The 14,001-nt window shown below is 37.3% G+C and overlaps 1 protein-coding gene across 15 annotated transcripts in view; it reads right to left on the bottom strand.

The window, feature by feature from the left end:
- Nucleotides 1-14,001, bottom strand: part of DLG1 (discs, large homolog 1 (Drosophila)) — a 134,751-nt gene that overhangs the window by 30,395 nt on the left and 90,355 nt on the right. For all 15 annotated transcript variants that reach the window (XM_014945881.1, XM_014945876.1, XM_014945878.1 and 12 more), the window contains one exon: nucleotides 2,152-2,266. In XM_014945881.1, the coding sequence (XP_014801367.1) occupies nucleotides 2,152-2,266 (115 nt within the window). The remainder of the gene's footprint in view (nucleotides 1-2,151; nucleotides 2,267-14,001) is intronic.

Genomic DNA, 14,001 nt, shown 5'->3' with positions numbered 1-14,001 from the left:
GATAACGTCAGTTACTAAATTTGGCTTTGAATTGATACAATTAGAAGTACAGAATGATCATACCAGAGTGACTTATAATAGGGAATAAGCTGGATAACTAACATGTTCTGTCAGTATCTAGCAGTATGTGAACAGACTCATAAAACTTATTTCAGTGAGGTCAAAATTACATCAGAAACTAGACAGAACAGCTGTGAACCCATCCTGTGCATACCGAGCTGCCTACAAGTCTTTGGCATCTTTTGGTGTGATGACAAGAGCAGATCTCAAAAGCCCTCAGTGAGAGCAGCACCCTCTGTTAAGGGATGTGGGTGGAAAAGTACTTTTCCTGAGGAATTTTTTGCATTTTTGTTCTGACTTATAAAAAAGCTGATGATTGAGTCTCAAAAACCTTTCCTGGAAAAGGAATCACCAGTCTCCACGAGGCTTCTGCCAACAACCTGGAGAAGGCTGCATTTTCTGCAGCTGGGGGAGTCAAAAGCTCAAACTCAATCATTTACAGATAACAACTTCCATCGATGGATTAAAAGGTACATAAGCACAAAATGCTTGTCAGTGGCTTAAAATACCAGACAAATGTGTGAACATGAGCATAAGTTGTTTAGAACCTAATCAGGCTATAGCTAAGCAAGAAAAATAAAAGCATTTAGAATTGCTTATGCTTAGTTATATGGTAAGGGCTAAAGTGATAAATCTTGGGATTATGGAAATGAATACAATCTTACCACAATATCCATATGTGCACCCACCTGTGGAAATTCTAAGACATGGGTAACTGAGATATCAAGCACTTTTCCTTAGTATTTAAAGCATTTATCCTTAGAGATTTAAACTTTGACCACGAAAAATATTTAAAGCAGACAAAGTACAAAAGAAAAGAACAAGATCAGCTCTGCAAGACCAAAATCCAGATAAAGTCACCAAAATAATAGGTCAAAACGCAAGGGCTACATGTCATAGGCAATCTAAAGAGAAGCCCCCAAGGCGTAATTTGCTCCACTTGTTTCAAAGCCTTCAGCAATAGGTAGCAAAGGGATGAGACTGTTCTGAGCTCAGATGCAATGACTCAGGTAATGGCCTCGTGTAAGACTTGCTTTCTCTCTCTCAGCTCAACAGATACAGCACCACGAGCAAACCAGTATCGGCTTCAGATGGGAAAAGCCAATGGCCTCTGAGCCTAGGATTTTAGTAGGTAAGCCACTGAGCTCTTACAGCATTTTAAACCAAGTTTAACCCAAGCACCAGCACAAACGGAGTCTTTCTTACCTCCTCTACTAAAATAATCTGGCCCCTGCCAAGAGGCTACTGCTGGCCCTGATTCAATCCAGAGATGAGACGGTCCAGGGAACTCAAAAATCAATTTATTTTTAAACACGCAATCCTGTTACCCACATTCCATTCTTGAAACATTATGCTTTATCAGTATGTGTTAACTGATGTAGGAGTTAGTTGGCATATTAATGAGCTGCACATTGCCACAATTTCCCAGTGAAATCATGAATTTTCTTAACTGATTTATGCTCTTTTATATTTCCACTTCCTTTTACCTTCCTTTATGTTTAATTTTATATGAATAAATTAATGAAGAATATTCAGTTAATTTACTTTAATGCATTTCTCTCTTGGTTACCATGGAAAATATTCTGTAACAAAATGCTGTTGGATACAGAAACAAGATTTCTTAACACAAGCTGAGAATACAACTGAAGTAAGATGAAGGAAATACACTTTGACAGATTTCCATCTTAAGTAAAGGGAGACTATAATTTGAACTCAAGAACCTAAAAAGGCAGAATATGAAAACTACTGTCACAAAACCACAAACTGAATTAAGCAACTTAAGACTTCACATACACTGACTTAAGGAATTAATAGGTTTTTGCTGAAGGACTCTCATCTCTCTGAGAGGCAGGACAAAAATCAAGTAATAGCTCCTCTTCAAAGGTCACACAGGGTTCTCAGGGCTAGTACTTCTTTTTCAGCTGTATTATATTAATCGACCTAAATTAAGCTTTATTTTTAATATATTTTTCATGTAAATATCAAAGTTCAATGATGAATAAATAATTGTATATAAATGCAAATACAGAAATACTAAGTCTACAGAAAAGCAGAAAAACACACCAGCAATACCATGAAAAAGATGATTACCTGACATATAGGGATCTCTTCTGGCTGGTTCGCAGAGATCCTGATCCTGAACTAATGCTACTGTTCATCATCTGTTCCCGTAAATCATGTATTTTAGCTTCAAAACGACTATATTCTGTAAGAAAGGGAAGCACTGCAATTAATTTCCTCTGGTCTTCAGCAATTAGATGACTCACAAAAAAGCTGAAAATCACAGAGAATAAGCATTTGTTATTGTTTTTTTAATACAAGAATAAAAACCTCTCAAACCCCAACATTAAGCACCATGTTTTATCATTAAAATCTACATGAAGTTTTGCAGTTATCAATAATAACTGAAATAAAATTTGAAATAACTGTGATTAGGCAAACAGAAGAAAATATCTATTTACTTTAAAACTTCACCTTTTAAATCTATAGTTCACAGTAACTGTTTTTTCCTAATTAAAATAAGCATTTCTACTAATAATTATCATCTTCATAGTAATAACAGACTGATACAGATAATTTTTAACCCATGACAAAAAGAAAACTTCAGAAAGTATATCTGAAATATATATTTATAATCAAGAGTTATATATTAAATGTTAAGAAATGGGAATGAAAAGTGTCTGAAAAAACAATATTGAACAGATACTTTAAAATTACTGGATTTGAATTAGATAAATTAGATTAGCCCTACACGGTGGCAAATATGAAAAACATTTTCCAAATAAGACAACGTTCCCATGGGAGCTCAGGAAAGGAAAAAAAAACAGAATTTTGGCATGAATTTCAATCCACTTGTAACCGGCATTAGAGATTCAAACTCTCTCTATAGAATTATGTACAATGTTAATCCTGGAAAAACGGATTGTGTTCTTAAGCAGCACTGTGTACTAATAAAACTAAGCTAAATGCATTTGATTTTAGCTACAAAGGCAGTAAAAATAGTAATAGCTTCTTCAGGAGAAACATTTCCTGAAGCGAGGTACTTACATGCCGTCAGCATAAAATACGAACTCAAAACAAGTAAGTTTTTCCTTCAGTTGAACAGTTTGGACTTCAGGATCAACAGATCCACTTGTAAAACCTTTCTAGTTAAAGGAAACGTTCTGCAGCCACCACCTTCGCCAGGAGACCACGTGATGCCAGATTACAACAAGTCAACACTGGGAGAGCCAGGGTGTGTGCAGCCGGGAGCTGCTGAACTGGGGAACGTGCTGCTCGTCCCAGCTGCGCCCTTGCTCCCTCCAGGCATCACATTTACTCAGGAAACACAAGATCCATAAAGAGGGCTCTAAAATGCAAAAATCCTGAGGATCTCTCTAAACTAAGGTTCTCTCAACAGTCATTTAAATATTATGAATGATTTATTATATTACATTCTGTAGCCCTTTCTCCCCACACACTTGTGAGCACCAAGGCTTCCAGACTAACCAGAGAAGAATTTAAAAAATATTTAGTTACAGGAGAACATTCTGTGAACCAATTTCTGGTATATCACCTCATTCATCAAGGTAACTAGGTATCTGATGCTCTAGTAATAGCAACTATAATTAACCCCATCCAGATTACAACAATATGAACAGTCTCTTAATTAACCTGGACTTTTATCCTTTAAAACCAAAACCTAGTCATTTTTAAGATACTATCTTTGTTTTTAAAACAGCATCAAGAGCCTTTTTACAAATAAAGTCCAGACCACTAAACCAGACTGATCTCATTTGACAAGAGAAACAAAAACATTATTTCCACCACTACCACTGCTATCACTAATAGCAAAAGAATGGAAGATGACAGGATGGTAACCTAAGAGGAATGTGAGAAAACGACATTTTTTAGAATGCAACATCCCTCAGGGGAAGGACCCAGATGCAGAGAGAGAAGAGTCTGTTGTGACACTGCTGCACTGCATGGCTTTAGGTAAGTCACTTTGTTTTACTCATTTATACCTAAGAAATTCTCTTATAAGCGTCTCACCTGTTTCTTGGGTGAAACTTCAAACATACTACAATAATGATAGTTGAGATTTCTGACATAAGAAATTTTTTTATGCCCCTTGTGAGAAAGGAAAGTACACATGGAAAAGACCAGATAATCCAAGCACTTTCTTGTGCTACAGCTTGTTCAGTACTGAAAATATCTGCAGTTCTTTGCAATAGCTACTGGAAAAAACGACAAATTTCTGTTAAGAAAGTATCATGTGTGACTCGTTGGAAGAATCTGATTTCCTCGTGTATAGCATGTAGTATGCAAGAGTTAACAGGGAAGGTGGCTATTCCTCACTATCGCTTAACTCTATCTTATGTATCATCTTCAGGTTGCTGGTCTTGCAGTTTTCTGGAGTAATTTAATTTTTCTCATCAGAACTCCTGGGAAGTAAGTGCTGAATGAGTGACAGGGACATCTGTAGGAGTAAGAAGGAGAATAATTTCTACATAGAGGCTCCTGCCATACCAATACAGCAAAAAAGGAAACTAATGGGCTGGGACTGGGAAGACTCTATGTTCAAAAAGAAAAGGTGCTAAGAGATGCCATATTGAGGAAAAGCTGCGCAGATGGAATGTGGTGAGCTCCTTCAATGTCAAACAAGCTAAAAATTTGAGCTACACTCCTCTTAGAGAATGTTTCGGAAGGAACAGGATGGATAGAAATCTCATAATCATTGGGTTTAGAGCTGAAAAGAAGACAGGATTTTGGTTTTTAAAAAAGCAAAGTTTGGTATTAGGTACAGTGGTACTGAAACTAATGCTGGAGACAGAAAAGAAGACAACAGTAGGACTCTTAACAGCATCAGTAAAGCAGTACCAGTTTGGTACCCAAAGGATCAGCACGCATCCCCTGTTGACTAATTAGGCTTGGTTTAGCTTCAGCATTACAGAGCAAAGTGCAAGCTCTGCTAATCTGTCCAGAAGAGGTTATATTTCTGTCTCTATGATTAAGAAGAGTTGGAAACCAACTGTCTCAAGCACCTTCAATCTCTTATTAAAGTGAAGAACACTGATGCTATCTGGTAGTTTATGAAATGTAGAAAATTCATCGCAGGACAGCAGTCAGAAGACTGTCCACAACTACTTCAAGAGAGGAACTTCAATAGCCAACAGCTGGCCACCAGAATGTGTCTCTATCAAATGTGATCCGTACAAAATGCAATTTCATTTGATTATAGAAGCAAGTATTTAGGGATGACACCCAGGCAAGCACAGTGATACCTTTCCTTCAAATATTCTCCCATCCTCCAGTATTTTCAATGTTTAGAGAATTTCACTGTATGTTTAAATTCCCTATTTACTCAGTTTATCATCACTAAATTCTCCCAATAGAGAACTATCTTCTTTATAATTCCATTCTTTCTTACAGGGTATGCATAATATTACATACATAATGTATTATGAAATTGATCATATTTTTTTCCCTTAAATCACAGTGAATGGCACAATAAACTTCTATATGGCGAAGTGTGACAAAGCCATACAAAGTACATATAAATATGAAACTTTAAAAAAAGGTTTATTTTGTCACTTCAACATTCCAGAAATTTGGAGCTGGAACAGGCACAGTGAACAAGATTTTTTATTTTTTATCTTGGACACTCTGTTTTCTTTCTTAGAAGGAAATTAAGAGCTTGGCTGAGAAGGAATATGATTGATCTCTGGTCAAATGTGACCAGGGTAACCAAATAGAAAGGACATAAGCTATTTAAATGAAAAAGCACAGGTGACTTTAACCCATATGGAGCAGGCTGGTCACAGGAACTCCGTCTACAAATTCCAATTTCTACAGCCATCAAAACACTGAGATTCTGAAATAGTAATTTAATACGAACTATGGTGGCACAAGAAACTCTCCCCCACCCTTCCCCCCAAATGAAATTAAAAAACCAAAACAAAACCACACAATCCAAAGCCTGTACTTTCAGGTAAGAATGTGGCCAGGATCTGAAACTTGATGTATGTACAACAGCAGTGAATGGGACTGAAATCATGATCTCTTCTAATGCTCTGAATTTTAGGAAAGTTGCTGATGCTGTACATCAATGAAGGGTGATAGGCAGCAAGACTAACATGAAATGCAATAAAAATAACAGAAGAATAACAGTATCTCTTCTTGGCGAGAATTTTCTCAAAGTTTCAAATAAGTTTAGGGGCCGGGAGGGAGTCATACCTGCTATCATAACATAGAGCTTGAGGAAGTGCAAGCATCTGCTGCTTAAATTCATGGCATTTATCCAAGAGTACACCTCCATCGCCAAAGAAAAAAAAAACACCAACCCCAAAGCCTACTCTGATTTACACATAATCAGTCGTTAAGAACATGGGATGGATACATCTGGGCTCAAGTTTAAACTTTAAAATTATACTGACTAAGCAGATGGTGCAAAACTAGAATAAATCTGCTCTATTTCATGTCTGCATGTATTGCACAGCAAGGAAGAAAAAGGAATGCGAGCACTCCTGACCTCTTAAAATGATTTTACCTCGAAAACAAACTGTAAGGTTTACTTTTAACAGAAATCAAAGCTTCAAATAAAGGGAATGAGCCGTGAGACTCTCCTGGAGTGCCTATCTGGTGAGGAACAAGAGGACAGTGATAGACACAGATACACAGTGAATAGTCTGTACAGGCAGGGGAAGAAAAAAAAGAGGCTGCAATGAAAATTAATTTGGTCTGGAACACACATTCTAGCAAATGAGGCAAAAGAACAGAAGACTATGACAAGGGATAAAAAATTCAGCAAGCGGTACAGAAGGAAAAGCAACTCATGGAAGCATGGATGTGTGCACAGTGAACAGATGGCAGCACAGCACTGAGAAGCAGAGATTCTTACATATACTGAACCCATGAAGAGCTGAAGAAGTTCACTTTAATTAAAAAAGAATGCCCCTTGCTTCCCTCTTCCCATCTGTCTGTGGAAAGCCCTCCTTTCGCAGGACCCATTGGATCTGTCAAAGCAGGACTCTTGTGCTAACAATTTTATATAACGACTGATTTATATTCTTTTCTCCACTCTCAGAATATTCAATTTTCCTTTTCAAACAAACTGAGAAATGGAGCCTGGTAGAAAGTTAGAATGGCCACCACTGCACTGATCTTGTATTGACCTTCTACTTGTTTTCAGTTCAAAGCTTGTGAGGCAGGACTTATGAGTTGTACTTATGAGTTCTACCCACGTACTACTACCATCCTGGTGTTTGATAAATTCATAGGTACCATTCACATTTTGCACATCTTTTCTTATTACAGACTATAGTATAAATTTCTTTAAGTAGAGGGGGTTGTGGAGTACAGCATATTTAGCACAACCACTCAGAAACATTAGCAAAGAGATTACCTATTAAAATGTATGGACCACAATAAAAGCATCATAAATAATTTTTGATGAGAGATTGCTTTACTTCAACGCTTGTCATTGTATGTTAACATGACCTGAGAGAGGCCACATGCATTCCACATGCTATTGGTGGCTTTCATGTACTCTAATGTGTAATGAGCTTGTACCTCATTAATCACTTGAAAGACTAGGCCATGGAATTTCAAAACAGATTAGAAAAATTGCATTTGTATTTAGTTAAGAGCACCTCCCATAAAGCCTGCAAAACACAGACAGAGACGAGGTCCAGCCACTGCTGAAGTGAATCCAACCAAAAAGGTTTACCACACATTCATAACTTCTAAAAAGCCAAACTGTTCTTAAAGGAAGACAAACAATTTTATTTATTATATTAGAGCAGGAATGAGGTTTTAAAGGATTAAACCATGTGTAAGCCGCCTTACAGAGTCTATCGGGACTATATATAGCAGAACCCTTCTAATCTTAATGGGCCCGATTTTAAAGGTACTTTAATTGACTAATCCGATTAGTTGCAAATGAGTAGAACCAGGTACAAAACAAGCAGGAACAAGTTTGGAAGACTGCAGACCACGTACCCCAAAACAGAGTAAGCATGTTTTAAAATACATATTTTTTTAAGAATGTTTCATTTTATGAAATTGGGATGCACAGATCTTTTAAACCACCTTTAGTTAAGAGAATCCATGTTCCCGAGGTGGAAAGCAAGGGAAGCTTGCTTGATAGAAAACAATCCTGGAAATTAAGTTTTGCAAAAGCATTATTGGCTTTGTGCTGCTCCAGCTGGAGTTTTACAAATAGAAGATTTACAATATATTTCAAGATAAATGCTCAGAAAATCATCTTATCTTACACCCATGAAAGTGCTACCATTTCCCAGAACTTAGTGATTCTGGTTTAAATTCCATGAGAAAACAGTGCGTAAATGAAGTATCACAAACAGAAAAAATTGCCAAATACTGGCCATTGAAAGATGAGCTATAACAAAGCTTTCCCCCCCTTCTTTTTTTTTTTTCCCTTTTTGGCTCATTTGTTTTAAAGACAAAAGAGAATTAAAACTACAAAGTTGTCTGCTTGGATCTTGTATTTAGTAGATGAACACATTCCTTCAAAACAAAAATACTACATGAAAATCCACCTAAAAATTTGGCTAATAATGTATGAAGAGTTTTGATTGAGCTATAAATCTTGAATACATTTTGCAAGAGAATCACTTATTTCCTTTAATAAAGCCAAAAGAAAGATGTGTATGAACACTGTAAATTTAGAATTAGAGATTATTTTTTTTAAAAGTCTTCTTAAATCTTCTCTTGATGTTTTAGCTCCACCTTCTCCTAGTCTTACACTGATTCACCCAATCACCTAAGAACATGGAGCTAATCTGATCACTTAACCATCTTACTACTCTTTCAGAAAAGAAGTGGATACATAGAGATGGACTTGATCTGCTGAATTACAAAGAGAAGACTAATGCAGATTCTAAATTCTAAATAAAAGTCAGCTGATAACTCACATGACAAAAAGAACACTGTACTAGTTGAAATAATAATTTTATTTTTTGCATGTCAGGTGGAACCTTGGAAAACAGAAAGTGCTGCTACCATTTTCTGTCATGACACGCTTATCTGAATTTCAGCCCTCTTTTGGGGGAAGAGTGAGGTGACCAGTGCATGACTGCTGATGCCAATACACTTTGCCTGCTTGCTTCGCCAGGGCCCTCCAAGAGCAGGCTACACAGTTAATCAGTTAATGTGCATGTAATTGCACTTAACATTAAACATATACTTAACTGTGCAGTTCTGATCTAGTAGAATAATACTATGAAAAAAGTTTAATCCACAAAATTGTTTTCTATCCAGTTTCAAACAAATATATTTTTGTATTTTTAATGCATTTCTTTGGCTATTTTTCTTATTTTTAAACACTTAAATGTACTTAAGCTATAACACAGCTATGGTAGCCTACTGGCATCTAATTCTAACCTTCCAGCATAACACAGCTATGGTAGCCTACTGGCATCTCATGCCTTTTCAGAACAGCAAAATCTAACCTTCCAGAAATTCTGAATTTTGAGGTAACACTACAATTACATCATCCTCAAAACATATAAGAGCATTTCAGATAACCATTTAATTTGAATGGACATAACAATGGAAACATAAGCGTGAAACAAGGTGAGAGCTCTCCAAGGGCTGTAGACTCTGGACAGTCCTATACTTCCCCCTTGCTGCTCCTCTCCTCACTACATTCCCTTCAAGCACTGAGACTCATGTTCCTGTATCCCTGCTGAGTAGCATGATCATAATTCTGATCATCTGTGAATTCCTGCTCCCAGGAGACACACATATACCTAAAATTGCCTAGAGCTTCCTCTCATTCTTCCACACCAATATCACAGTTTTTCCTTGCCACCCTGCATCTGTAGAAAACCCAAAGAAGAGAGACAGCAGTGTGGCACTGAAGTGTCCCTGCAGAGCCAAGGCACAACTGGGACATGAAAAGGTTCAGAAGCCTCTATGAATGAAAACAGCTCATCAAAATGCACTTGGATACCAGAGGACCATCACTTTTTTTGAAACTGTTGCAGGTCATGGTACTTTGTTTCTGATGAAACTCACAGTAAAGCAAAAACGCTTTTTATTAATCAATGATGTCCCGAAAGGAGATAGAAATATGTAGTTCAAGTGGGGGATAAGGAAAAGCTTCCAAATGAAGAGGAAAATGACAATGACATCCTGACTTCCCCACCACACCTCTACAGCGTAATTCCCACTTCCCAAACTTCTGCTCTTCTACTATGGAACCCTCCTGTGCAGCATCCAGCCCCAGTAGGTTCAAACCCAGTGAGATCTCTGCAACTAGAGATATTTTTTGTACACACACATGCGTGTGTGTGTATGTACCACAAAAGTATGTACGAGTACAACCCAACAGTTGACTCAACAGTTTCCAACAATAGCTCCTAGTAAGTTGCAAGATAAAGCAGAGAATCTACAAGGATCAAGCAGAAGTCAATCAACTACAATCATGGTAGTACAGAAGAAGTGGTGCCTGATGTGTGTGAGTCACTCCTGTAAACAGGAGAATACCTTCACATTCCCTATTTGGCTTTTAGCGATCCCACAGAGTGCTGGTAAGTTGCTGAAATTTGATTCAGTATAGTAGGAAAAGTCTGTAAGGCATCTGTCAAATTTACTGAACACTGCTGGAAGCCAAATGAATGCCCAGAAGGATATTTTTAGGAATGACATTACATCTGTTTTCAGCCCATTCTATAACCAAGGAACATTTTGGAGATTTAAAAAAAAAAAAAAAAGTCAGCAGTTACATAATTGGAGCCTGGATATACAACAGCAGTATCATTCAGCCATATTATCCTATGGCAAGTCCAGTAACCTATGTTTGATAAACCACGTTGTCTAACTGGATTTGAAAAGACAGATATAGAAACTTCAACTCTTTGCATGATAGGGGTTTCCAAAGATTAATTTTTCTGCAGCCTACTCAGGCTTTTTTATGAGACAACTGCTTGTAAAAATCCTCTTTTCCCAGAAATCTGAGGAGAAAGACAAATGGGCAATTTCTGATAGAGCTAATGTGGTAGGATGTAAAAACATAAATTAGCATTCCCCACCACATCTACGAACATACAAACTGTCATATACAATTACAGGGAGTGAAGTGAGCTGATCCCAAGTGCTTTCCAAATGCTCCTATCATACTGAATCTATTTACACAGTTATAACGAGCCCTGATGGATGTCTAGAATCACCTTGATCTGTCCTAGCTGTCAGCATCTTTTACGAAATCCTGCTGGATTTATAAGTATAAATAAAATACATATGCAATACAAGCAGTTACAACTGATGCTTTTCATTTTTATGAGAAACACCAACAATGAACAATAATTTTATGAACTCTTAATTTTAATACTTGTTAACTTTTTTTTGAATGGCATAAACAAAAAGTAGAGAATTCTATGTATATATTTTATATTTTTCTCCCCAACTTAAATGAATCAAGTGAGGGGGAAAAAGTATCCACAGCTATAATTTAAGAAAGCTGAAAATGACCAAAGAACATACGCACTTTTATCAAGTACAATCACATTGATGACATTTTTGTTTTGGAAAGTCAAATCTTAAACAGACTGCTTTCATCTTATAATAAACAAACAGTAACCTTTAAGGGAATATTCTCTGTACTAATCTCTAAAATATGAACAGTGCGTATCTGATACCAGTTATCTCCCACACCAGACCTGAAAGAAGCTGACAGCTGGAGTTACATGCAACCTCTTTTTACGAGGGGTAAGAAAAAGGCAGAGATACCAGACAGACTCGGGGATTAGTAACTAGACCTCTCTGAGGTAGGCTGGCCATGGGTCAATTCATACTTCGCCTCCAAACTACAATGGATCTCAATCTCCAGTTAGGCTCTTCCTTCATGGCATACTTCAAAAAGGCAGAGTAAGCCCTAAGATGCTTCCAATGCTTCACTCCAAATAGAGATTTTAAGCACTATTTCAGAAAGACAGATGGTCATGCAGATCAAATACCTTAAAAAAAAAAAAAAAGAAAAATCCTTTCTTTGAATAATGTGTCAGATGTCTGCCCATAATCTAGGATAATTCAGGTAACATCTCCCTCATGCATCCTGTCAAACGGGCGCTATAACTCTGAGAATTGCACTCTCAGTACAACTCAGCTGCACACAGTCCTCTTCTGAATGCTTCAGTACCCATGGAGGAATGACTACAGCTCTAGGTTTGAAGTCCACAACTGACAGTCATCAAGAAATTTGTAAGAGGCAGCGTATGTTGCTCTGAGCAAATCTCTGTGCAATGACTCAAAATCCCATCAGTCAGTCAAGCACCTCAATACACATTTCAAGAAAGTAAGTTATCTGCTTGGACAAGCAGTAATGAAGAAAGCTGCTATTTTCAATGCAGAAAGAGCAAGAACCATCCAAAATGCTTAACTCTCTTATTATAAAATGAGAGTTCTGACTTTACGAGTATGAAGGGATTCTGTTCTTTTTAAAGCCTGAATCCCAGAAAGGGACGACTGAAAAACTGCTGCTTTCGCATGAAGTCTGGATAGACTTTTTGGCAAGGGAAAAAATAAAAAGTTATATATTCTACCAGAGAAACATCTGTTCTGCTATTAGGAGCCACATCTGAACATATCTTCCTGGAAGAACAAATCATGACCAAGAATGCCCTCTTTGAATAAAAAAATGGCCAGATACTAAAAATGACAACTCACGGGCAAATAAAAGCACAAGTTTTATTTCTCACTAAGCTGAGGGTTCCCTATGCAGGAAGTAAGAATATGTAACAATTTGATGCTCCTGTTACAACACCGAAGAGCTAAGCAGAGGATAGACAAGTGTATTAACAGAAGTATTTGACAATTCTGATACAAAGCCAAAACAGCCTTCTAGAACCAATGCTGACCTTACTATTGTTTCTAAAAGTTAGTCTCAGAGTGAGCTCTCCTATAACAGGAATCCTGGAACAGAGCAATCCAGAGGATGCACACCCTCTCGAGACAATACAGGCATTGACAACACGGGCTGGCTGCAGGGATTTGACCATGAACCAGACCCAAACAAATCAGTTGGCCGTATTACGGACCGAGTTCCTGGGTCAGTGGAGATACTTGATGCTGATGTGGATGGAGGGGGAGGGGAATGTGAAAGCTAACATTTCAATGGCTTGGGGAAAACAAGAGAAACATGACAGAAGAAATAAAGAATTAAGAAAAGTGTGCTGCAATCAGCTACCAAACAATTTTAGATGAAGGCAGGAGTCCTGCTCAGTGATGAGTCCTGGCAAATACCTAAACTTACCCCTTGCCAATACTTTTAAAGCAAAGGTTTAAGCAGACAAGTCACTGCAACAAAGATTTAGCGATGGGTCATCCAATTTATCAGACTCAGAGAAAACTGTTGTCCATCACAGTTCATAATAACACATCAAAAATTACTTCATATATATAAACAATAATATATGGGTTTATAAACAATACATATATGGGTAAGCACATAATTTTGGTCTATTGAATTTTTAAAGTCTCAAACAGACAAAGGCATTTGAAATGTGCTGTAGAAATACTAGAGGACAAAAATGTATATTAGGATGAGGCAGTATTATTTAGCTTCTGCAGAACACAGAAGGATGTGTGCATCAGCTGCAGTCTAACCTGGACTAGAAGAAATTGCTGGAGAAACAGAAATACCAGCTCAGTACAAAATAAAGGAATGAAAACCTGAGGGTATCCTTAGGTCAGCTGAATAAACACAAGAGGGAAGTAATTAGTCTTTTATCCTCCTGCCACTAAGGAAAACAAACCCACCTCATTAAAAGGTGAAGACAACTGTGAAATACTAAAGTAACAATCTGGTATTTCTACCAAGTTCTGGATCTACCAGCTTAATTTTCATGTTATGACAGTGTTAACATTTACTGAAGAAATCAAAATTCTGACTATGACAACAGCAAGATACATATCAAGCTGTGGCTTCAACGCTTGCAC

Source organism: Calidris pugnax, unplaced genomic scaffold, assembly GCF_001431845.1.
Source record: "Calidris pugnax isolate Ruff unplaced genomic scaffold, ASM143184v1 scaffold111, whole genome shotgun sequence".
Taxonomy (NCBI): Eukaryota; Metazoa; Chordata; class Aves; order Charadriiformes; family Scolopacidae; genus Calidris; species Calidris pugnax.
This window is presented reverse-complemented; position numbering and strand designations above follow the sequence as displayed.